This window comes from Vigna radiata, chromosome 11, assembly GCF_000741045.1.
Source record: "Vigna radiata var. radiata cultivar VC1973A chromosome 11, Vradiata_ver6, whole genome shotgun sequence".
Taxonomy (NCBI): domain Eukaryota; kingdom Viridiplantae; phylum Streptophyta; class Magnoliopsida; order Fabales; family Fabaceae; genus Vigna; species Vigna radiata.
In genome coordinates, this window is record NC_028361.1 from 7,699,212 (window position 1) to 7,726,864 (window position 27,653).

At 30.2% G+C, this 27,653-nt stretch overlaps 2 protein-coding genes across 2 annotated transcripts in view; both read right to left on the minus strand.

Moving 5' to 3' along the window:
• The window catches only part of LOC106776701 (2-oxoglutarate-dependent dioxygenase DAO-like), a 3,149-nt gene extending 2,353 nt beyond the window's left edge, over positions 1-796 (minus strand). The window contains exons 1-2 of the mRNA XM_014664180.2: positions 278-796; positions 3-110 (exon numbers count right to left, since the gene is read on the minus strand). Of these exons, the coding sequence (XP_014519666.1) occupies positions 3-110; positions 278-615 (446 nt within the window). The 5' untranslated portion in view covers positions 616-796. The remainder of the gene's footprint in view (positions 1-2; positions 111-277) is intronic.
• Positions 797-6,612: 5,816 nt separating this feature from the next.
• On the minus strand, positions 6,613-15,504 carry LOC106777740 (kinesin-like protein KIN-14I). The gene is made up of 24 exons (XM_014665472.2): positions 15,187-15,504; positions 14,514-14,812; positions 14,363-14,435; positions 14,068-14,199; positions 13,747-13,985; positions 13,338-13,665; positions 12,678-12,777; positions 12,412-12,593; positions 12,188-12,303; positions 12,004-12,106; positions 11,622-11,774; positions 11,370-11,516; positions 11,087-11,287; positions 9,825-9,989; positions 9,636-9,740; positions 9,386-9,526; positions 9,091-9,285; positions 8,855-8,981; positions 8,540-8,742; positions 8,231-8,413; positions 7,930-8,025; positions 7,558-7,755; positions 7,160-7,431; positions 6,613-6,974 (listed from the first exon to the last, which is right to left on the minus strand). The coding sequence occupies exons 2-24, from the start codon at positions 14,669-14,671 to the stop codon at positions 6,782-6,784; spliced, it is 3,810 nt and encodes a 1,269-aa protein (XP_014520958.1). The 5' UTR covers positions 14,672-14,812; positions 15,187-15,504; the 3' UTR covers positions 6,613-6,781.
• Positions 15,505-27,653: the final 12,149 nt, after the last annotated feature.

The window sequence follows — 27,653 nt, forward strand, 5'->3', positions numbered from 1 at the left end:
GCCAGTCCTCGAAATCAGCACCTTCGACTACACCAAGAGATTCAGCCATCTTTTGTGCTATTTTTACTGCCAAACCATGAACAGCTTCTCCATATGCCTCCATTGTTTGCCTAGGAGGAGCAAGATATTATCAGCAACACTTCACACTTTACAAGACTCTCAATTAAATGTAAAACCATCATTAACCTCTACTTTGAAAGTGCCGAGATTTTCCAAAAAAGAAAAGGATTACAGAAATTGGTTCCAAGAAAGAGAGAAATGACGAAAGAAAGCAAACCTTTGTTGAGGAGAGACATGAAGCTGAGAACAGAAATTGTTCATAGATTGTGATGAAGAAATGTCATAGATTCCTGTAGCCTCGTAATAAGGGATGAATAGAGTTGGTCCGACGTAACCACCACCAGAAATGGCTTCTGTGTGGCGTTTCTTGACCTCCAAAGGAAGATCATGCAGAGCTTCAACCACCTTCTCCATGTCAGCCACTAAGGTTGGAGGAATAGAGTGGTTGATGATCCTGAAAGAACCCAATCTTTCACATGCTTCTCTTAGTTTCTTTAACTCTTCTTCCTCACAAATTTTCTCCATATCAATCACTACTGGGAAATTCTCCGCCATAGGTAGGGACTACACTTGCACACTTACACACCTATATTCTCACTTTCTTTATATAGATATTTTTAGTTAATTTTTTTTATATTAGTTTTTTTTCTTATATTTCATATTTTTCGTGGTAGGGGCCATATCTGCATGTTATTGTTTGCTCTCTATGAAGGTAAAGGGTGGGTTCTCTTTTCCTTTTTACTTAATATAAGGGATAAAATAATTATAAAAAATTCAACTTTTGTATTTGTAAAAACAAAGGTTAATAAAGGATAATATCTGATGGATATGAAAATTTGTTGGTTGTAAAAACATATTTTTTTTATATGTTCAGCAATTTATGTTGAAAATTTTTTCACTTATATATTTATACTTTCATTCCTACGGTTGAATACGGACTTGAATGTTTTTTGAGTTTTATCTTGTAAGTCTTTAAGAGAGAAAAAAAATTAAACAATTTTTTTTTTATAAAATTGGAAATAAAAATCTATAAAATATATGATAAATTAGTTTATGGAAAAATTTATTTTGTAAATTGTAATGGAAGCATATCTATTATAAAAGAAAAATAATAATGCTATGACAAAGTTATTAACTTTAATACTCAAATGACAGTTGTGGTTCCAATAATGATTTTATTTAACTAATCATATTGTATCATTTTATAAATTAATGACTTAACATCACATATTAATGACATGACACACTGTGAAATGAATGTGTTATTAGGATCTACCGGAAGGCTGGTTGTGCTTTTTGTAAGAGAAGTTCTTCTTGCATCTTTAGGTATTCATCGTGTATCTTTAACTTCAGATTGTCCTTATGACTGTTTGTATGCATGCAATATAAAAAAAACAAATGAATTGACTGTGGGAGTTACTCCCTGCACCCCCACAGAGTACTCCCTGCACCTCCTCATCTCATTTTTACCCTTCAATAAACGGATGTCAACCTTCTTAGAGAAACGAAACGGATCTCAACATTCGTTGTACGAACCGATATTTTTTCACAGCGTTCTCATGGCCCAACTCTTCCTCGTCAGTCCTTCTCTCCTCCCTCATCTCATTTCTTTTGAACTCTTCCGTCACGGCACCCAAAACGTTGTCCTTGCATTCCAAAGCCTCATGGACTTCTTAAACTTGAGCATATACTGCGTTAGAAAACTTACGTGGTACAGGATGATTCAACTTTTCTACACATGAATTTTTTTTGTTTGAAAAATATCTTGATGTGAGGTGTGTTTCCTCTGCCTATAATGTATAAATACCCTTTTGCAAGGTTGAAGGTGTTTGTGTGAGGAAGAAAGATGATGGCTCTTTGTTTTCCAACTTTCCAATGCAGGGAAGAAGCAGCTGTTCCAGTTTTAAAATTCGTACTTTTCATTTTCTATTTAAGAAAATGATGGCTTTTTGTTTTTTTTTTGGTACCGGATGATTAAACTTTTTGTTTCCTTTTTGTTGTTTGGGATTTTCTTGGGAAAAAAGGAAAAAAAATAATTAGGTATAATATAATTAAAGAAAAAAAAAGACAAAAAAATGAGAAGACATGAATTGAAAATAGGAGAGAACAAGAACTGAAACGGAAATAAAAGAAGAAATGGAATCCGTAAGAGATGGGTGGGGGTGTAGGTGCCTAGAAAAAATAAATGAATAAAAATAGAAAGGATAAATAAAGAAAGGTTATTTTCGTATTTTTAAAAAAAATCAAAAAAAAATTGTGGAGGTAGAGGTTGGAAGTGGGGAGGTGGAGGGAATAACACCCATTGACTGTTGACATTCTTTTTCAAAAAATAAAAGCAAATCCTACACCCCAAAATCCACACTCTCTGTCCCTCCTTCAAAAAAAAAAAAAAACTCTTTCTCCATCTTGTCTCCCCCTTTAAGTCCCCATTTCATTGTCTTTATTTGTATTTCTCCTTTCTCATAGAAAAATCTAACGATTATTTTTCTAAAGTTGAGTATGTTATCATAAAATAATATTTTATCTAAATAAACAAGAAATTATAACTATTTATCCCTATTTTATCTCTATTAAGCTAAACTAAATATTACTAGACCCAAAACTAATGATATAAGATTTTAACAAAATTATTAATAAAACCCTAAAATTTAATTTTATTCCAACAAACTCTCCCATAAACTTAAATTCTTCCTTCCTTCATTTGGCTTTCCATGTGCGTCATCCCACACTAGATTTGCTTCTTTCAATCAGATTTGAGTTGGAGCTATCCAAGCTCTTGCTAGTCATACCTTACTTCAAGCACTTTCTCTCCAAGATTTTTAGCTCTATATAATACAACTGGTTCTTCTTCGCTTTTGCTCGGGTTGTTAGACGACCATGCTTATTCTTTAAATACAGTACCTGGTTCTTCATAAAAATTGAATTACCTTTTTTCAATTATCTGACTCATGCTTAAAATATTGTTCTTTAGCTCGAGAACATAATAAATAATCTCTCCAACTTGTCCATTCTTCTGAATATGTTGAATTGTTCCACACCTTTTCACGACCACCTTGGAGTCATCTTCGAAAGACACAATTTGGCCTCCATCTTGGTGAGTTCATAAAAAAAGTTCTTGTTCCCACACATATAATTGCTTACTCCAGTATCTAGATACCATACCGAGTTGGTAGAAATCTCATCAGTCTTTGATTTCAAACATGGTCCAACATCTGCCTTCTTCAGCTCCTCAAGCCCAACCATCTGTTTATTCATAATCTCATTAGCTTCATCCAGAAGCATCCCTATCGATGAATCTCTTCATCTTTTTGTTTGAGTTCTTTTTCCATGTTTGTCGCACCTTTTACCAGCATCACTTCATCCATTATTGAGACCAAATTTTCCATGTCCACTACATCCGAGCTCTTTGTCAGCAACAGTTTTTCTGCATATTCAGTAAGGAGATTAGTCTCCCCATTTGTTTCAGCCTTGCAATATTGTCCGCCTTACCACATTTGTAGCACTTTGTTGATCTACAATCGTTTGCATATTGGGTATACTTGCCACACTTAAAACACTCAACTCTTGATTGGTCTCCTCGACCTTTTCCTTGTCCTCGGTCACGTCAATTTTTCTGACCAGTTTACTCCTCATTATCATTCTCAAAATTACCTCGGTCACGTCCACCTTGTCCTCGGCCTCCTCGGCCTCCTCGCCCTCTTCCGCCAAGACCTCGGCTCTAAGTAATCCGAGACTAATTCGAGTCAAACTGTACCTGTAGTGATTGATCGTCGGGTTTCCTCTTTTTCTTTTTCTTCCTCAATTCGTGGGATTTTAATGACCAAGCTAACTCCTCCGCAGTGAGAGTTGAAAAATCCTTTGCCTCTTCAATAATGACCACATACTTTCAAAATCATCTGTCAAATTTCTCAAGATCTTTTCTGCAACCCGGTTAGGAGGAACCTTTTCTGCGTTCATTCCGAGTTGGTTGGCCATCTTCTGCACTCGAGTTATAAACTCGGCAACTCCCTCATTTTCATCCATCTCCATATGTTCAAACTCTCTTCTCAGAGCTTGTACTCGGACCTGCTTCACACGGGTATCTCCTTTGTATGCCACCTTCAGAATTTCGCATGCTTCTTTTGTTGACTTTGCATTAGTTATTTTCTCAAATCCAGATTCATCCATTGCATTATACAGAAAGTACAAAGTCGATTTGTCTTTCACTCGTGTCTTTTTCAATGCAGCAATCTAGTTCACTGTCTGATGCTCATCATCTGCAGGTTCATTGTATTCGTCCTCCATTATGTCTCATACATCTTGGGATCCAAGAAGTACTTTCATCTGCAAAGACCCATTATCGTAATTGATATTTTCCGACAATTTGGAACACTCATACCATTGAATACCTTTGTCATCTCTCACAAAAAAAAACCAAGCACTCACTTTTTCTCTCACGGTGTTTGACTCTCTACTCTCTCTTTTTCTCTCTCTCAGTATTTAGAGCATAAAGCTATGATACCACTGATAAGAAAATCTCACTATACACACTCATATTTTTATAAAATTGAGTCTACTATTTATTGATAATTAAAGGACTTTAAATAGTCGTGATACTTACAATATTACGAAAATAAAAATAAAATCTAAAAATAATATCAGTTGTCTTAAAAATAAAATCTATTAATCTATCGTAAATTAATATTCTACCTAGATAAACAGAAAATATAACTACCTGTCCATATTTTATCTCTATCAAATCAAACTAAATATTACTAGACCCAAAATTAATAAAATAAAATTCTAACAAAATTATTAATAAAACCTTAAAATTTAAGTTTATCCCAACATTTCCCTTTCTCTTTACAACTCATCCACCCTGTGTCTTAGTGTGTTGTTTTCTTCAGGGTCTTGCGAGCAGAGACAATCGCATTTCAAATTACGGCACAACTATAACTGGTGTTCGAAATGTAGTGGACGCTTAACCAACATTCGAACTACAGTTAAAGGTCGTCAGTGTTTGAACATCAATTACTGTTCAGTCATACTTCGAAATACGATGACCCTTAATCGACGTTGGAACTCCAACTACCCCTTAACTAAAGTTCAAACGTTGATTAAGGGTATTCTACTGTTCTAACCTCAAATGCACTTGAATGTTACTATGAAAAACCAAAAAGGGACCACAACTCTTCAAACAACAAACCAACACGAGAAGAAAAAGAAGAAGCATAATGAATGAGGGAGGGCGTGATGGGGTGCATCATGTGCACAAAATTCATTGAGCTTCAGAGGGTATTATGAGAAATTTGGAAATGCATAACTCATGGAGATGCAAGGAGAATTACTTTTTTTTCTAATTGCTGTACTTTTTAAACTTCAAGTAACTTTACTAAATTTATTATTCCTACTTTTTGTATTATTTATTCTCTCGTGTTCTGCTCACATTTTCATTAAACAACTATCATAAAATAAACTTAAATTATAGTAACTTTTTTTTCCTAATAATTAACTTTAATTTAATCAGTCACAACTTCAAAAATAAATTCAGCAAATTTTAACTATAATCATGTTATTGTTTTCTTTTTTCTTTTTTATACTTTTTGCACCAAAATTTTATTAAGTAATATATTTTATGTAAATAAAGATGCATTTTAAATTTATTTTTTAAAAACTATAACACTACAAAAAGATATTACTATGATAAATATTTCTATTTTAACTTACTTTTCTTTATTTTTTAATTTAAAAAAGTTCGAAAACCGAATTCTACTTATTTTAAAAACCATGCTATTTATGTAATTAAATACAATGTGCCATTTGGAAATTAAAAAGGGCACCATTTTCGGTGCGGACTAAGAAGTCAAACCGATAATTTAACCAATAAGTTCCACTTGCTATTATATACATTTTTAAATAAAAATGTTCGACTATAGCAACATAAAACAAAAATACAAAATAGTTTACTTATGTGATTAAATACATAATAAATAAATAACAAAACATAAATACATAAATTAACAAAAATATAATCATGAATAAATACATAATCATAAATATAAATTTAAAATAAAAAAATCGTTCATACTACCCAAACACAACTAGTAATGATAGATATGGATTAATAAGAGATAACCAATTAATTAATTTCATATTTACATAAATACAAAATAAATAATTTAATTAGCTTAATTAAATAAATATAACTATATCGAATGTACAAATAAAACAAAGGAACAGATAATAATTATAATTAATATTAATAAAATAATTACATAATTATAGATAATCATATAAATAGTTGGCATAACTTTACTAAAACTTCCGTTTTCAAATAAACTCCCATGCTAAGCTTGAAAAATTACCAAACAGTAAACTTTTTCTTTTCATCAGCTAAGGATCTATAGTTTTGGAATATTTAATCCCATCGGAGAATTCAATCATAAACCATTCAACCTCAATACTGACATCCTCCTTTGCTACTAAATTTGACTACAGACATTGAAAACTGGATGTTCTTGAGAAGATTTAATTTAACCTGTTGCAGAATGTATATATTTATATGAGAACAAGTTAAAATATTAAATATATGTGTATATATATACATGATTCAACTATACACGTTGCATCTGAGATAAATTACAACCTATGAAGCCTGTGCAATGTTGTCTGAAATCTGAATTGCAGAAAATGGCCAACCCTGTCTAGAAGCTATTTGTGAGTTCCTATTTGCCTAGAATTACTACATAGAATGCCTCCCATCACTCTTCTCTTTAGTTGGTCTTTCTTCTTGAATTTCTTCCAACTCTTCATCCTCTCCTCTCCTACCTGCTTGCTCCTTCCAATATGCAACCAGTTTCTTCAGTCGAGCTATTTCTTTTGAAGAAATGTTTTTGCTTGGATCATTCACAATTGATCTCACTCGTGATGCATACCTAAAATAGCATATACAATATAAACACAAGAAAAGAAAATATTAGCCATGTAAAACTTGGCTTAATCATGTTCTTTTTTTTATCTTCTGCATATTATTGGCCTAAAACTACTGAAGTTTTTCAATGGAAACCTTTTTTCTTTTGAAGTTTAACTAAAGAAAACAGATTAAAAAGATTATACATACATGAGAGAGTTATGTGTCTCATCCAAGCTTGATTCTGTCGGAGATACATTCACAAACATGAGAGTTTTAGCATTACCCCCAAGTGAGTCACTCATCAACATCGTTAACTTGTGATTTCTGTAAGGTATGTGTTGACCACCAGAAGACAAAGCACTGATAACATCTCCTAGTGCTGATAATGATTTGTTGATACTTTGAGCTTCTTTAAGTTGATTACCTGCTGAGCCTGACTTTTTTACTCTTTCTGAGCCAGCAAGATCCACAAAACTTAACTGTATGATAAATCCAAATAACAAAATTAACATCTATAATGACTCAAGTTCATCAAATACTAATGTTTCAAACTGTTCCATAATTGATGTATTTATACTTTTATTCAAGGTAATGAATAATGATACCTTTCCCCTTGCGGTTGATTGGCTTTGAAGGTTGGTACTTTCAATGACAATTGATAGTATGAGATGAGATCTTGAACTTTCGTCATTCATTCGTGTTCCTGATGTATGTCGCTGCTCAGATCCCCTCTGTATTATGCTGTTTAATTCCTCCACAGTAGAAATGGACACAATTGTTACGTTTTCAACTGCTACCATTCCCTAAGATCAGAGTAAAATAAAACAATTACAATTAGGGAATGAAATCCATGAATATTATAAACTGTGTAATCCTACACCTCCCGAAGCCCTTAAAAGATCAAATCTGAATTATTTGCATTGAAGAGCAAAATATCTAGAAATTGAAATTTGCATTCACAACATAGGAAAAATCACCTTTGAATCCTTCTTAATATCCAATTTTAAACGCTTTGAATTCTTGGGTAACAGGAGATCTACAAGTGTATCTTGATATAACTCCAACATGTATGCCTGCATCAAAGATACAAACCATGTCAATATCAGACAACAAACAGACTTTTGCAAAACTCGTGATCTGTTGTGTTGTGGTTAAGTTGCTCAACATTAAACACATTGAAAGACAAAGGGAAAAAATATATTCACATTCAGTGGATTTAGTGACACCACATTTACAAAACACAGAAATATTCAGTAGTTGACATTTCACCATTGTTACCTTCAAGGAAAAAGAATACTTGTTACTATCTCTCCTTAAAATTCTAAAAAGTTCTGCAGTGGCACGAGGGGTGAGTCCAGGATTGTTTTCAGTTCCATAGATGGTAAAGGTCTTTCCAGAGCCAGTTTGACCATAAGCAAATATGCAAACATTATAACCATCTACAGCAGATTGTACTAGGTACTGCATTGAAAATGTCCAAAGTAAAACATAAGTAAGGAGTTATCAAATTGTTAAATCTATTTCAATGTATCTATTATCTAAATCAAAGAGCAACTATGGTCTTTAATTTGTTATACTAATACTTGCCCTAGTATCCTCAAATACATCTTCTTGAGTGGCATAACCATCAAATACACGGTCGTATATGTGCTGTTTCGACTTGTCATCTTTCCATGGGTGCTCAACTGTAAACTCATCAACAGTATTAAGAGAATCTCTTTCTTTATTTGCAATCTCTTTTTCACTAAGAGGTCTTAACCGACAATAAACTCTTATTTTCCCTTTCATATCTGAAATAAAGGATCAAATTCAAATGTAGTTATTATGTCAGTTACATATGTAAATCTAAAAAACATTCACATAGGCATAATAATTGCTGAATAGATACTTTCTGTACACCACCTTCTATGGTATTAAAATATCTCTTTCTTAGAACTTGCTCTTCCTTATAAAGCAATTCCATTTCAGCTAGTTGAACCGCTTGCATCTTTAGAATGGCAGCTGTCTGTTCATTCTTTCTATCAATGTCCTAAATGTAGCAAAAAGCAATTTATAAATTAAAAAATTAAATTTATACACCTAAAGTGAATGCCAATAGTATTCTAACAAAAATGAAAATAAAATAAGAGCACCAAAACCTCTTTCATTTCTCTCAATTCTTCTAGTTCATCTAAATTGTTCTTCAAAGCAGCCAATTCAGAGTCCTTGACCGAAAGTGTAGACTTGGCCACAGTCAATTCTTGTCTAAACATCTCCAGTTTTCGTTCAAGGTCATACACCTGAGAGTTCAAATTCTTGCGTTCTTTCTCAAGTTTACATTGTAGAGAACTAATCTGCATTACGGACACCACCAAGGCATTGATGAACATCATCTTAGATTAAAAAACAAGGATTTTAATTAGAAAAATAGAGAGTTCCAATATTCTATGTTACCTCTTCTTCACTGTTCTTCTCAAACTCAGATAGCTTCTGTTCCAGAATCAACTTTTCACTTCTCAAGCTTTTGATAGTCTCTTCAGCTTCAAGCAGCTCGCCTTTACATTGTTTTAGGTCGTCTTCTAGTTTTTGCAACACCTTAGGTACCAACCAAAGTCCAAAAATTATAGATTGAAGTGACAATGTCTGTACTGTCCGGGAAGGAAAGAACAAATGAATAACCAGCCAGTTTCACGAAGCATCTTACTTGGTTATTTGCTTGAAGGGGGTCCTTTTTGGTGGCATTTTCAGTAACCAGATTACTCAGCTTGGCCATCTGTGCTTCCATGTTTCTTTTCTCTAGAATTTTAGCCTAGTAGATTGCATAATCAGTAAGACAGGTTAGTAATGAATAGACTAAAATAAAACCACTTCCGTGAAAATTTAAGACCTTTACCTGAAGTTCCTTATCTTTTTCATGGCATAAAGACCTAAGTTTGTCACGGTCATCAGTAACTTCTGCAAGTTTCTGCTTATCAGCTTTTAAAGACTTTTTTAAGCCATCTAATTCTTCTAGCATTTCCTCTTCCTGCTTTTGCTTCTGATGCAACTTTTCTAGCAACTATTCAACAGGATTTTAAAATATTACAATAAATAGTTGTGACATGCATTTTACAGCTCAACAGTAAAAGGGTGGCTCAATGAATGTTTGTTTGATTCAGCTTATTTTGAAGAAACATTCACTTTGCTTGACAACTTTCCGATAGCCCTTTTAGGGTAAAACAGACTATGATTTCCCAAAGTTTAAGCAGAAACAAACACTGTTACCCCAAATCAAAAGATTGGTGCTTCCAATATATCATGTATATACATAATTTCATGCAAGAAACTGGTCTCTCTCTTTATGTACAAAAAGTAAAACTCAATTTGAGCCTTGTACTACGGACCTATTTGGACGAATTTTTCATAAAGTCCTTCTAGGATAAAAAAATAAGAGGAAAAACAGAAAAATTAGCTTCTCCGTAAGCTAAAACTCCTCTAAATTTTTATTCTTAATTTTTGCATAAGCAAAGCTTATTGGAAAATTAATATCATTTTGTGTTCTTATTTTTCTCTCCTAGAGAGTCATTGAGAAGCTCGTCCAAACAAGCCATAACTCTAAAGTCTAAAGCCAAATTAGGATGAGAGATATTCTTTTCTCTTCAAATAGAAGAAAATAAACCCTGTGGATTTTCTTTTACTATGAAATAACTCAAAAAAGCCATTGAGAAGCTCGTCCAAACAAGCCATAACTCTAAAGTCTAAAGCCAAATTGGGATAAGAGATATTCTTTACTCTTCAAATAGAAGAAAATAAACCATATGGATTTTCTTTTACTATGAAATAACTCAAAAGAAATGACCTTTAGTTTTAATGGCTCGGTTTGGAGTCTACTTTATGTCCTACGTAACATACTATGAGCTAGTTTGGATAAAGTTATCAACAACTACTAACAAGAAAATAAACAAATAAATCAATTTTTCTCTCAAAGTTAGAACCAACTTGTATCTCACCTTTTTTCGGAAGCCACATTTAACTTATCAAAATGTTGAAGTGCATAACTTGATTTTAACTAATAGGAGAAGTTCAATTCATTTTATTTCATTATTCTTCTCTAAGAACTAATAGAAAAGACTATTTGAATTGAGCCAATAACATGTATTAGAAGCTTAGACTTACTTGATCAGCATTTGTTTGAGACTCTTCAACAAGTTTTGATAAATCTTGAACACGTTTTTCATATAACTCCATATTAGAAGGCTTAAAATTAGTAGAAGTGTCCTCGTTCAAAGAACCACCCACGGTAGATCGAGCTTTGGAATAGCGGCGCAGCATAACATCATTTATGTGTGTCTGAAGGGCTACACAAATTTCTTCTCCCTTCAAAAGAATGATATAATGACATTGATTTAGTGAGGAAAAGAATGAACCAAGTCCACCACAACTAAGAACATGCCAATACCTGCTTTGTCTCAAACTGAAATATGTGAAGAACACCTGCAACTCGCATTTTAAAAAATACTGCAGTATTGCTGCTTCCAAATTGCATTATGTCTCTCAACTCAGCAGAGTGCATATACTCCTTCGGAACAGGACGGAAAAAATGGACCTGATAATAGTTCATATAAAAAAATATTCAATTAAACTAAAACTTGTTTTAACATGAAGTTTTAAGCCTTATAAAGATTATAATTTAATCATTTGTTTGTCATACCCCTCTTTTGTTGATTCCCAAAATAATTCTTCCAGGCAAGAGTCCAATAGGATCATCAATTTTGCGAACATTGAAGAAAACAGAAAACCCATAAGGAATTGTTCTCAATATATGGAGAAATTGTTGTCTTGCATCATCTTTAGTTACATGCGCCTGTAAAGGGAGCAATATCTTAAATCAGACCAAAAAGAAATCCATACTATTTCATCAAATGTAATAGTTTTCGTTCAAGCAAATATGGATTTCCATGATAAGTGGAAAATGACTTTGTTAGATGCTCAGAGAATGGTTTTGAAATAAAATGAATAACATAAGCTACAAAAGCAATAAATTGATCATACTCAACACTGACCAAAGGTTAAAGAAAAATAAACAGCCATACCAGTGAATGATAGCAAGAAAGAATGTCCAACTCCCATTCCCGTCTTGCTCGAGTCATTGCAATTTGTCTAGGAAGAAATCGCTCCAGGAATGAATTCCAGTCACTGATCAATACAAAAATCTCAGACATTTGATAAAATCATGAGAGAAAAAAAAGTGCTCCCTGATCATTGAAAATCACTAACGTGCATGATTCTGGTCTTCTAACAAATCCTATCTCAGCCAAGATTTGCAGTGCAGAAAGCTGGGAAGCGTCATCCTTTCCAATAGGATAATTACCTAAAATATAATCATGCTGCAACTGTAACAAAACATCCATGCAGAACAATCAATATCTTTAAGGTAATGTATTCAATAATAACTAGATATAATCTAATTCATTCATACAACTGAGACAAAAAAGCCATACTTGTACATAGGACAACTGCAAAAACATTGGATCTGTGACAGCTTCATCTGAGTCACGAAATAACTTTTTCTTGAATATTAGCTTACAGTGCAGAATTTCTCCTTTACTTCGTTCTTTAACTGCCTTAAATTCGGCCAGCAGATCCCCGATATATTTATTATCGTCTAATCCAATGTACTCCTCTGAGTAACAACAAAAGAGCTGTTAGACTACTGATCTCGGTAAGAATAATGATATTAACAAGCACGTAGTGTAAGAAAACATGCCATTCCCAGAATCAGGCGACTTGGAACCGGTAACAACTTTACGACATTCAAACAAGCTAAAGCTCGAGTATGTTGACAATTTAATGATCCCAGCAAGTTCCTGAAACAAATGTAAGTTAATGGATACAAGGATATTAAACTTGATAGAGTAAACAGATGAAGCAATCGAGAACCAATTCAGGCAGAAAGAGACTATTACTAAGTTTGGATAAACTTCTTAACAAACATTGCGGACGAAGAAAATAAGGTGGTGAAAAAATTTTAGTCATAGGTTTAAAAGAAACTTAAACACTTTACCTTTTTTAAGAACTCTCTCATTTAACTTCTCCAAAACTGAAGTATATAAGTTGGACTTAACTTGGGAGAAGTTTGATTCATTCAACTCTCTATTTCTTCCCCATAAATCCTATAAATGTTTATGGAGAAGTTTATCCAAACTAGAGCTATGTCTAAGACAGCAAAGCAGTAGGTTGTTAAAGTCATGATCATAGTTAAATTCGTACTGCGTAAAAAAAATTCTTCTGAGAACTTTACAGTCCTATTTCAATTTCCTCATTCTTCCATATATGTTATGTTCATTTGCATCAGTTAGAAATGTATGCCGCATGCCTAAATCCTACAGTAGATTTATCACATAAGCATTCAAAGGTTTCAAAGAACCTCAACAGCATCAGCAACCGTTGTTGACAAGTCATATGTAATTTCTTCAAATGTTTCATCCAGGAAGAACACTATAGTTGTAAGCTTTTTCCCAGTCAACATGGCTTCAATCTCGATAGGTCCAGGTATTATATGTCTAGGACCAGCCTTGACAGAGTGCTTCAAAGCATTTAACGTATTTAAAGCAAGGGCTCGAATCTCAGGATCAGCAAGCACACCATGTGCCACATTATGAACATACTCTGACAGATATGCTCCAATGTCTTTACTAGGAGGCATGGACAAAGCACATAAATACATTAGCTCCCATGCTTTAATCAAGCATTCCCTGTTTATTCAGACCAAAAGGGTATTAGTTACTAGCATAACACATGAAGCACAACACACAATACAAATGAAATTTACATACCTCTCAGGGTTGTTTCTCGTTTGTTTTGATATCTGGAGAAAAAGTTCGTCTCGGAGTTCTGAACGCTTCAAACATTGCTTGTATAATTTACCAACAAGCTCGACTCGTTCATCTAAGTTTAATGGAGTTACACGATCAGATGAATCAACTCCCATATATTTCAAAATTATTAAAAATAACTTTGTTGCTCGGCTTGCCAAGTCACTGTTCAGCTTAAGCAAGGATGTAGGTATTGGATCCTGCAGAAATTAGCAAGTTATCTTCTCACGTACCAAAAACTAAAATTACCCATACACTATAGAAATGCTGGTATTTGATTACCTTTTGGAAACAAAGCATGTCCTCAAATGTAAACTTCTCTCGAACTTGGGGGCCTACGGATCTTTTTGAAAAAAATCCACGTTTTCCAGCAGACTGAATTTGTTTATGCATCAGTTTTAAGAATCCTTCCACCTATAACAAACAACATTATGGAAACTTGGTGATGACAAGACCATGCAGTCAATTGAATCAATAAAGTAAAAACTATCCTTAATGCAGGAACTTAGACGAAACTCGTTGAAACACAAATTACTAGAGCAGCAAAATTATTCAAGAAACCTATCTATAGTCCAACCTGGAATTTATCAATCAAGGGTACAGCTCCAGCAAGTTCTGCTGGAATAGCAGTTGATAGGGTTGTTGGTGTACTGCAACATGCAAATAAAATACCTGTTACTTATTTGTGCAATCTCCAATATATACCCAAAAGAAAAGACGATACTCACGGTGGTGCGAAATTTGAGCCATCACTATCATAGCCATCACCATTGCTAACAGATGCATAGTTGTGTAATGGAGTCGCCTCACTGCCATTGCTAGAACCAAAGGAAAATCTGTTTGTTCTAACACTATGGGCACTGGATGGTGGCACGTCAATGGTCATTTTGCTTGCCGACAAGCAAAGCTAAACTAGTCAAAACAACAAAGTATGTTCCCCTTTATGTCCTCTGCTGCGCGATAAAAACTGAAGCATAAGTAGAAATTACACCACATACACCGATACACCACTTGAGCTTTATTTATACTGAAATGAAATCAGATAAAAGATGTTAATGTGTGACAACTAAGGAGCCAAAAACCTCCCACGGAATAGCAACACAACCAACAATGAAAAGCCTTTGAATTGCAGCTTAAAACCACACTAATCAGCAAACACAAACGGACCAAACCATCAAAACCAAAGAACAGTCATGAATTTTTTTCAAAAACGGAGAGCAAATAACAAACAGCAAAAACATGTCAAACCCAGAAAGCGAAATGCTTCAAGATTGAACCAGCAGGTACAAGATGGGAAAAAGTCAGAAGCTTGCGCACTTCCAAGTACCTCACTTTATACATTCACCAACTCAAATAATAAAGGAACAAGAATTGAAAACAAAAGACACAGCAAAATCTAACCTTTGCAGCAGCAATGAAACTAAATGAGATGTGTTGGGTAAGAGAGAGAGAAACACAGAGATCTGGGGTGAAGTCAATGAGAGTGGATTCTGGTTACAAATGAGAGAAAGGGGTGTTCTTGATTCGAGAGGGAAGCTTGTACCAATGGACAAATGGAAGTGAGAGAAAGTCACGAGAGCATTATTAAAGACCAAGGCTTTTTGGGAACTCTAACATCTTTCTACTTTCTTCTTCTTCACTCATAAAACAACCTTCCCATAAACAAAACACAAAGGATTAGACGACAAACAAGAATGAGAGATACACACAACCCACATGGCCACATTCGTATCATTTAACATTTACCATAACTCTTCTGTTCCCATAAACAAATGCCAAATGATTATTTAAATGAAATTCATTATAAAATTTTCCCAGCTATAAAATATTTCCTTTGAAAAAGTATGTCATTGCAAAAACACATGGACAGAATAAAAACAAAAAAACTCCCCTGCCATATAATTGCAGAGATGTAATAATTTCAATATTCATTGCAGTTGTTAATGCTAACACACAATAACTTCCATTAAATTGGTCAAGCTAATAATCAATGTTCTGAAAAATAACCTTTTGTTTACCCTGTGAAGCTATACATTGCATATTTTAGTTTTATGTTTTGAAGAATATTTATTTAAATTTGTGTGCCGAATGAGAATATAAAATGTGGAAACAATGAATAGGCAATTTGAACAAGGCAAAGTGGGACCCACAGTCTTTGTGCAAATTTTGTCCCTGTCTGTCTCCGGCGGGAAGAGGCCACCCAAAAATTCGTGCTTTCTCTTTCTCTCACACCTCCCTTTCCACTTTCCAGCACAGACCTCTGTGGGTCCAATCTTATATTTGATTTAATAAAGTTATTCAAACCGTCAACTTGTATATTTCAAAGCAATAAACTTTGGCTGAAAATTATCATACAAAATAGAAAATTAAAATCAGTTATTTCACTTGCTGAAAAACACTGATTTGAGGATAAAAGTAGAGTAGAGACAGTTCATTGGAAACAGTTTTATTTAGTTGCTGGACACCAAATCTCTGTCTTTTTTAATGCCCCAATAATCTCAGTAAGCAAGAAAGGTGCTAAAAAATCAAAGAATCTTATACAATCTGTAAAAAGCTACAAGGGATTCTTTTATATGATTATCTCATTTTTTTAATTATTCATATTTGACAACATATACATAACTAGAAATAAAATTGTAAACTCTGTTGAAGTTTAAAGTTTGATATTAAAAAAAACAAAATCTAAAAGTAATCTTATAATCAGCCAAAAAGTTGCTGCTTGAGAGCTTCTTTTCTTTTTTTATCTCAGATATGAAATGTTTTACTCTGTCATCAGAGTTATGTTTGGAATCATATCTATCAACTCTACAATTCTTTTTTCTTCTTGAGACTTGTTATTTATAAGTACTGTTTGTACATTGTGATGTTTGGAGCTTTCAGAACTTTACAAATGAATTCAATGTTTATGGAATAAGTGTTCCATACATGTAAATGCTTCTGGGGTATGTTTTGTGGACAAGCTATTGATACTGTACTCCACAGTTACTTCTCAATTTTTGGTTTTGTTTAGAATAAATGTTTTTTATTTGTTAGTTATTTTTAAAATTCAATATAATATTGATTATTTGTTTTCAGTTATACTTTACTTTCTATTTAATATTTAACTGATTTATGGTTATGCATTTAGTATAAATTATAAGTAAAACAAATGTATACTTTAACACATAAATATTTTACTTTAATTGAAATTATTTTTCTAAATAAAATTATAAAACTTTATTTATTATTATTATTTTATTTTTATAATGTGTCAAATATTTCATAGGAAAGAAAAATATTTTCGTATCTGTCAGATGGTCAGACTTGTATAGGTATTTTTAAATAATTTGAGTTATTTAAACATTGAATTTGTTACTCATGCACAAAATAACACTTTATAGAAAGAGGTAAATTTCACATTTACGATAAACCAATATTATTTTTGGTGAGGTTTTTTTGTTCCATATATAATTTTTTCTCCTTATTCCTTAAATCTGAAGCCTTATTTAAAATATATGAATCCCACAATTTGTATATACTGTTCACAATCCACGAAAATGTTGCAAATTTTGTTTAAAAAATTGAAATTATTTTTAATAGTAGTTGTGTATTCATTTTGAAAAAGTAGTTGTGTTGATTTTATGGATAAAAGCTTTGGAATTCTTTTTTTAAGTTTGATTAATTTAAATTTTTGTTGATTTTTAAAATTAATAAATAGTTATTTTTTTATTTGTATTCTTAGACACATTTTAATCATCATTAAAAATAATCTAATGTATTTTCAGTACATTTATTATTAACGAATCATTTTTATTTAAAATATTAACTCCTTTGTTTTATACAATTTTTTTCATTCTTAATTTTTAATTAATTGAACATTTAATAAATTATTAAAGAATAATTGATATCAAAGTATTAATTATTTTATATACTATTTGTTTCATTTTTAATTTTATCACTCTATTATTTCTAATTAGTTGGTCATTTAATAAAATTAAGTTTATAAAAATATATATTTTTTAAATAATATTATTTAAAATATAATATATATTTACTAACAATACAAATAGTTTATAGTGTCAAATAAAAAACTCTTTCTGATATAATTTTTTTCTTAATGAACTTAAATAATCATAGGCATTTCTGAAAGTTATTTTAAAAATTAGTCAATTTTTAAAATAAATAAATAAATACTTTTTTAACTTATATCCTTAGATATACCTTAATCATAATTAAAAAAAATTATGTAATGTTTTTTAATATATTTCTTATTGAAGAATAACTTATATTTAAAGCATTAATTATTTTTTTTATCATGTTTCTTTTATTCTTAATTTTAACTTAGTAATTTCTAATTGTTTAGTCATTTAATGATTTATCAATGATTAACTTATATTTAATATATTCATTTTCAATACTATTTTTTAATTTTTAATTTTATTTTTTTATGATTTTTTTATTACTTTGTCATATAATAAAATTAAGTTTAAAAAAATAAATTTTAATTAAATATCTTAAAATAATATTATTTATAAATATAATATAGATTTATTAATAGTGTAAAGTATTTACATTGTCATATAAAAAAATTGTCTTACAATAGTTTTATCTTATAAACAAATTGTTAATAAAAAAAATTATACTTATCATTATTATTACGTAAACATTTTTTATTGTTAAATATTCTTCGTATTTTTATTATATAAAAATTAAACTAATATTATTTAAATAAAAATTAGCATGAACCATGTATCTGTATATAATTTTGTAAAATATTTTAAATAAGAGTTAAGTATGATTTTAATTTATATAGTTAAATGTAAAATTGGATTTAGTTCATGAAATTTTGATATATTTTAATTTTTTAATTTTAAAAATAATAGATATAATCATTTTAATTAAAATTTTGTATATAAATATACTATTAATATATTTATATTATGATTAGATGAGTTTAAAAAAAAAAAATATATATATATATATATATATATATATATATATATATATATATATTAATTACACGAATACTATACGCATATAAAAAACACTACATAAAATTAACTTATATTCAAAGTATTAAACTTTTTCCTATACTGCTTTAATATTTATAAAAATATATTTTACTTTTATTTCTGATATATTTTTACTGATAATTCAAAATAGTTTACACTGTAATATAAAATAAATTTCAATATAATGCTTTTGTCTTAAACAATTTATTTTTATTTTTTATTTTAATTTGTAACAAATAATCTTATTATTGAGTACTTTTCATATTTTTAGTATTACATAGAAATTGACACAAAGTTTTAAATAATTATATTTTTAATTGAATAAATTAAAATATTGTACTTAATAGTTCATTTCAAATGTTTAAATTAGATATTTGTAATAACAAAATCATACTTTTTGATATTATAAATTTTGTTTTATATTCTTTAAATTCACTTTCTACTATTTTTAACTTCAAAATGTAAAGTTTAATTGAGACTGTAGTAAGATTGAAAGAAAAAGTAAAAATTAATAAATTATTTGTTTTAAAATATATCACCAATGTATTTATATTAGACGAGATTGACCATATATTGAATAAATAAGTTTAACAATACACATTAAACGAGTAATTAATCTATTTATTATAAACAAGTCTTTTCATACACAAATTAAACAAGTATATTAATAAATATTTGGCAAATCTTTTCATTTACTGTTTAGATGAATCTTGCAATATACATCCCATTTTGTTCACACATTAATTAAATGAATAAAACAAAAAATTACACAAGTCTAATGATATATATCAGTGGAATCTATAGATATATTGATTACATGAGTGTAAAAACATTTTAGATAGGTCATTTGGTACATTGATTAAATGTGTTTAAGAATACACATTAGATGAATATGTTTGTAAAATGAGTTTTGTAATACCTATTAGACGAGTTTTTCCATACACTAATTACATGGTCCAACAATAAGTTAGATGAGTTTATTCATACATACATTAGATTAATTTATTATTACACATCAATTGACTCTATCCATTATATGATAAGAAGAGTCTTGCAATATACATCATGTAAATTAACCTATATACTAATTAGATGAATCTAACCATACACATTAGATAAATATAGCCATATATTCATTAAACAAGTTTAACAACACATATTGAACAAATCTCTCATTAATTAGACGAGTCTAACAATTTGTATTATATTTATCTATTCATATACAAATTTATATTTTTAACGAGTCAAATTTACAAATTTCAACGTATCATTTCTACTTTTAAGAAATCAATTATATTTTTGCAATATTTAATTTTTTATATTTTTACGAAGTCTAGTGTCTATATTTTTATAAACATATTAACTTTTAAATCTATAAGTTATTTTTAAAAGATAATTTTATTCAAAACTTAATTATAAACTTAAAAATATTTATTATTATTTGCATAATTTCTAATTATCTCTTAATAAATATATAAACCAACACCAATTCATGAGTAAACACAAGTTTAAAACTAGTTTATATATTATAAATTTATTTTATTTCTAATTAACATAATATTTTCATCAACTCCCTCCTAAAAATGAAAATCAAGAACAATATAATAACAAAAGTCAAAATAAATTTAAATATCTTAATAAAAAATAAAATTATAAATGACTTGCATACCATATTAAGTTTTAATACCATGTTAAAACAGTAAAATACAAAATTTAAGTCAAACTTAATTTCAATAAAAGTTATGTTAGATTTATTCTTTCCCGTTATATTTTAAAATTAATCTTATTTTTAACATATTAAAGTAATATGATTTAGAAAATTCTAAAAAATTATAATAATAAAAGTCGACACGTTATTTAATTACTTTCGATAAAAGTTTGTACCGTAATGTATTTTATCAAATAGAAAATTATTTAATTTAACAAGTGGTAAATCTGGGTAATTAAAAGAAAATAATCGTATAATATATATATTATCAAGTCACATAGTAAAAGAAGGTAACTTTTTACACACACATAATATATGTCTATATGTGTGGGAGAAAGATCAGATCCCATCAACATAGCTTTCATTAAATGTTATTGAACATAAAACATATTTCTTTTAAAATTATTATTAAATTGAAAAGTTTATTTTTCATAAATTTTATGTTATTCTAAAAAAAGTTTATAATATAAATCAAAGTTGACACATTGCACATTTAAAAAAAAATGTATTAAATTATCTGTCCACTTTAATATTTTTGTTTAATAATCTTTGACACGGATACTTAGTATGGAATTATAGTCCAACAACTGAATCAACGGTATTAACTTTTTATATTATAATATTCGACAAAGGTTTATACCGATATAATAATCTCTTTTGATAACCCCAATTTAATAGGTATGTATTAAAAATCTGTTTTTTAGCATACACTAATAGTATAAATATTAGTGTATATTATTTAATTATAAATTATTATTACTACGATTTTTATAAGTATAACCTTTCTGTTAATTTTTAAAGTTAATCAATGAAGGGTTGATTGATCAAAACTATTTAATAAGATTCAAAAGTAAATTAGTAAATGGTGAATATCTTTATGGTAAATGATACTTAGACATTTTTTTTTACAATATTTGAACACTATTTACGTGTCATTATATGATTGGTCTAAAATTACTTCACAATTAATAATAATAATCATAAATACCATCATGGATCAATAACAGAATATTAAGTAAATAATATTTAAATGTTGTCAAAAAAATATTGTCTAAGTATCATTATCCTATCTTTAATATACATTAAAACTACGTAGTTCTTATAATTAGAAAGTAATTTACTGGATCTAGCTTCTGTGGTATGTTTTAAAGTTACAATTTTAAATGTTTCTGACAATCACACACCAACTTGTTAGAAAATCTAACTTTTTCTTAACAATGTCAAGCTGTATCCAAATCTCTGCATTACAATAATAATAAATGACAGAACCATACACATTCACATTTATTATGTAGCAAACAAAAAAGAAAACAAATATATGAAAACACAAGAAACAAAAATGGACTCATTCAGAGTTGGAGAATGCAAATCATGCACTAATAAACATATTAACAAGTGATTACATAGAAGTGAAACCTTAAAGTATTAGCAGCATATCCATGAAAAAAAAAAAACATGTAAGATGAGTATGCCGGCTAGGGCCTGTATAAAGTAGGAAAAACAAGAGTTTCTAGATACTGGAAGAAGATGATAAGAAATGAATGAGTTCAATTAATATGCAGTTATAACATTCACGAGACTGTTCACTCAATGAATATTTGACACCCAATTTCAGCTACATTTTGGACCTGCAAACAGTTAAGCTTTTTTGTTTTCATTGCAGAAATCGAAATATTGACAAGTTACTGAAATCTTTAGCAGTTACCCTACACCCAACAACCAACAGTGCAAGCTAGGGTTGTCTTTGTCTCTCTGCAATAAAGATAAACATGAGAAAGTTGAGAGCAATGATCCTTTACAGGGTAATGGAGTGGTCCAAATTGCTGTAACACACATCAAACAAACTAATATTGATCGAAATCAACGAAAGTTGTTGGTAAAAGCAAACTTTTGGCAACTAACTAGAAGAAAAATATATGTTGGAAATGATTAAAAATTCCTTTGATACCATGTGAGGATAATTAGTTGAAGTTTACAATGATTGTCAACAAAGAATGAATCATGCAGGAATAATCTCAATACATTAATTCTTAGAGGAAAAGATGTTGTTTACTCATGATTTTTAGCATTCCATGTCTGATTTGCTCTATATACTTTGCCAATTTGGTTTTGATTTGAATCGTGTTTTGGGTAAGGTTGCTTTTGGCAAAGATTGTTATACTCCTTTTATATAAATGTTTTTCTTAATTATATTTTAATTTTATAAAGAATAATAATATTTAGACAACATTTTTTTGACAACATTTGAACATTATTTACGTGTTATTTTGTGATTGGTCCATGGTGGTATTTATGATTATTATTATTAATTGTGAAGTAATTTTAGACCAATCACATACACCTAGATGATGTTCAAATGTTATAAAAAAAAATATTGTCTAAATATCATTAACTTCTTATAAAATCGACTTCTGAATGTTTCTTACAATAACTCCACCTCCAGTTGGGCTTGACAGATTCGTGCGAATTTTTTTGCCAGTATTATCATTTTACTGACACATCAAGTATGTAGGTTATTTCGAAACTAAACTGGTTGGTATGTTTTTCGGAATGTAAGGTGGACCGATAATAAGGAGATCGTCTAGAGTTTAAAAATTGTTTGGAAATTAAAGTTTTGTTTATTAATAAAAGTTGTTTTTGTGACATCCCAATAATATTTGCGTCATGCATATAAATTAAAGACGTCATCAAATATGATAATGGAAAACAGTCAAGAATAATTAAGAAGTTTAGTTTAGGATTACAGTCATCCACATGCGGAAAAATTAAAAACGTGGAAATACTAAAGTTTCTCAAAATACAGGAGCTAAAAAAAAAATATCTGAATAACATTAGGAGCTATGGAATTCCTAGGGGAACTAAGCAGCTGCATCTTCATTCTCCTCCTGAGCGTTCTCCACAAAGACCTCATTCTCCTCTGCTCACATCCAAAAATGGATGATCATCGCAACAGGAACACATACAACATACACAGACACAAGCAATGCAAGGGTGAGCTAATTATATAACATCATACAACTCAATTTAAGCGTGTAACATACAAGAGACAACTTCACATCAAACAGTTTAAGAAACACAACCTACGCATGTTAATTTCTAGACTTGACTCGTCCGGACTTTAAAATGATAGTCGGGCTATGGCTAGTCTTGCACCCGTGGTGACTTATGAAACTTGGGTTCCCCACCCTGCCACACTACGAGGTTAGTCCGTTCCGGGCCTTGAGGCATACTGGGAGCTCCCAAGACTAAGGACCTCCTGCTACTTCTCACCACATGGTTCAACCTCTCTAAGTGAGCATGATTGACCATTGAAGCGTCAGAATGTCCCAAGGCTGAGCCCCTACTTTCATTTTAAAACACTAGAGATCTCACCAAGAGATCTTGAACATATGGGCACGGGTTACCTAACTTGGATCACAACTTGGCACTTTGAACTCGTGCATTTTCCACCACCATACACATTATAGCTTCATACCATATTACCAAAATACAAGCAGTAAAGAACACTTCATAATTCATACAAAACCATACATGAATCATACATCAGAGTACAATAAACAATCCAACAATACATCACCATTCAATTAAAACCTAAGCAATGAAAGTAACTAGGGCGATCTAAACCTTGAAACCAGAGAGGTCCACAACATAGTGGTGAACATTTCCACAACCTGTGGATTTACTTCTGGAACAGTGGATTTGAAAACAGAGAAGTCCACAAGCAGATTGTGGATTTTTCCATGGGTCGTGAAATTGTGCAGAGCAGAAACTAACCTCTAAAATCTCAACTTGGACAATTTCGTTTTAGACTTTTTATTGAATTTCTGACACTTCTAATTCTTGTTTCATGCCTAATAAAATATGTCTAAATGATCCTAACCCTCCATACTACAAATCTAAAGTGATTAAGACTTAAATTTAACTCCAAAACACCAAACTCCTCAACTTAGAAACCCAAAATCAAATCTACCACTTTGCACCTGCTTTTGACTAGTTTGATGACTCTAACAAGTCACAAATAACATGCTTAGATTGTCCCAAATGAATACAAGAGCCCTTGACCCCAATTTCTCAAATTCACTACCCCATTTCCTCTCACATGACCTAGAACCTTACCTAAACACTTGGCTTTCTATCAGATTAACAATACAATAGAATTTTTCCACCTCAACCACTTCCAACATGTCCAATCAAAGCAATTAAACACATCTGCATTCAGTCCATGGCATCCCAACACAGTTTCACAGATTCACAATTTCAACAGTTCAAATTACATCAATTCACAGCTGACATACAAAAACATACTTAACTCAACATGCATAATTTTCAGTTCATAGTTCACATATTCATAATTGCACTAAAATAGCTTCATACACACATAGATCCCAAGCAAAATCCCCAAATTCTTGCAACCCCAAATTCCCAAAATCAGAAAGAAATGAAAAACCTAAGCTCCCTTTACTTGGAAACAAGCAACAACAAGCTCACTCAACGCTTCTAAAGTGCTCCTAGCAATTAGGGCACCGAGAGACCTACAAATCACCAATTAAGTGGTAGACTTTAGCTTTTTAAGTTGAAATAACGAAGAATGGAAGACAAGATCACATAGAGCTCATGGAATCAGAAAATGGTGCGACTTAGGTCAAAAACAGTGATAAGAAAGGGGGAAAATTACTTACTCGATGAAACAGTGAGATGGTGGGTTCAAACGGAAGCCCTCGATGCCAGGAACAATTTGAAGGCACCAAATAAAATTTTGGACGGTTCAAACTTCTGAAAATGTGAAGAGAAGGTGGAGTAGAGTTAGAGAGAAGGCAGAGAATGTTTTTAGGGCAAGGAATTCTAGTGAGAGAGAGGAAATGCTGAAAATGAAATCTGAAATGGGAAAGGAACCCCTCCAAAGACCAAGTACTCCAACTCTAATGGGCCTGCTGCCTCCTACTAGGACCCAATGGCTCTTTTAATTTCCTGAGGCCTTACAGTTTTGAAATTCAAGTTTATAAATTTTAGAATAATTTTTTTTATTAATAATAATTTAATTATGATCTAATTATGAATAATTATATTTTTCAAATTAATCAATATTAAAATTAATTGTATTAACTAATGATTTAGACTTAATTTGCCTATTCACTAAGAGAAAAATGACAAACATGAATCAGTGAGCAAGGATTGATTGCCCTATACCGTCACACACAATTATCTATATAAATAATTAATTTCTCAAGTAATTTTTAAGGATGATTTTTTAAAAAGTAAAATGTAATTAATTATTAAATGCATAATCAATTTATCTTACCACTTTTGGTTGATTGTTTATCTTTTCATAACTTTTGAAGAAGAAAAATGTGAGATTTTCACTTTTTATTTGTTTACTTTTAATTTTTTTATTTTCATTCTACCAATCACTCAAAATTTTCGAAATTGTTGTGTTTTTTCCTTCTCTTTTCCACCCTTTCAATCAATTCGTTGATGTGTCATTAGGACACCAACCAAACAATTAAATAAAGGTTTCGACTTTTTGCACCTAAGGTTTTTTTTTGTCAACCACCATTAATTTCAGATGGGGTTTTTTCAACATATATAGAGTACATTTAGTAATTTTTGTTAAAAAAGTGAGGCTCTTTCTTTGTACACCTCATGTTTTTCTTTTTATACTTCCATAACATGCAATGGAGAAAGGAAAATGAAATAATTTTTGGTTTCCATACTGAAATCGAAGAGGATAGTCCAAGCCCAATGCCTACAAGGAGATGGACATGGATGTTACCATGTACTTGAAAAAAAAAAGGAACTATAAGTATTTACACCATATAATTCAAATAAATTCTTAAAGGATTTTTAAATAAAATAATTATTTAAATAAAATGAATTAGTGTTACATTTAAGCAGTAATTATTTCAATGTATGTTATTGTTAATTAACATGTGAATGGTCATATAGGTGAAGAAGTTAAGACTTATTAGAAAATTTTTATATTTTGACTATTCAAATTGTGTTTAGGCTAAATATCATTTAAGCTATGTGATGTCACTTATGAGATACTTAAGTAACATATGTGAATTGTATTAATCATCTAATTGATTACTTAAATAACACTTGTATCATTTTTTAATTTTGGAACATACATATTGAAACGATGTTGATGTGAATTTTGAGGCATGTGTGCATGCGTGTTTTATCTTAAGCAAGTGACAAATTCAATCAAATAACAATTTAATGAGTTTTAACAATGTTGTTTTCTTTAAAATAATGTGCTTTTATACATGTTTTGATTGTATAACTATAAACTTAGATTAATACTCTACGTGTGTGAGAAACCTATAGGATGAAATTATGTATTTAATGATAATGATAAATATAAAATTCAAGTTAATAGAAGAGTCTCAACCTCATATTATTTAATTATATAAAAAAAACTTTTAATAATAATAACTTTAAAAAAAATCACATTTATAAATTTAGTAATAAATAAGTTACTTAGTACCAAAGTTCAAAAACTAATACACGAAGTGTCGCCTGTAATAAAATTTCTTACTCACAAATTAAACTTTCTTAATCGACACACTATATTTAATTATGATAGGATGGTGGCAAAATATAAGTTTATCAACATTCATATACATTACGAAAATATACGATCTTATTTTACATATCAAATATTTCTATTTATTTTAATGCACACTACATATTTTTTACAACGAGTTATTACAATAATCGTACTTGCTATGATATAAAATATTTCTCAGGCAACGTTATAAATAAATAAATAAAATTCAAGAGTATGAAAACAATATTCTATTCTAAAAGTTTATTTTATATTTTATGTATGCTTTTAGTATTCCCTGCGGTTATTCGTAATTGGCAGTATTTAATTGCGAGGAGAGTTACATAAAATATTTTTTAAAATAGTTTCATCTATTTATTTCAATTTTCTAAATCATAAAAACTGGAACATTAAGATTTAATTAAACCTTGTATGCATTTTTTTAACAGTCTTTTCATAAAAATCACCTTCTTCATAAAATATTTTTTGTCACCGTAAATAAAATATAAATCAGAATACATTTATAAAACACTTCTTTTAAATCTTCTACAAAAATTATTAATTTATTTTACATCTATAATTTTTCAATTAAAGTTGTTTAGTTTAAAACACGATCGCGAAC

Bases quoted from the DNA above. Each gene is read 5' to 3' on its own strand.
- LOC106777740 (XM_014665472.2), bottom strand. From the start codon at position 14,671: ATGACCATTGACGTGCCACCATCCAGTGCCCATAGTGTTAGAACAAAC. The intron at 14,436-14,513 runs GTGAGTATCGTC...TGCATGTTGCAG, and splicing joins GGCTCAAATTTCGCACCACC to TACACCAACAACCCTATCAA. The intron at 11,517-11,621 runs GTATGACAAACA...AACTATTATCAG, and splicing joins TGGGAATCAACAAAAGAGGG to GTCCATTTTTTCCGTCCTGT.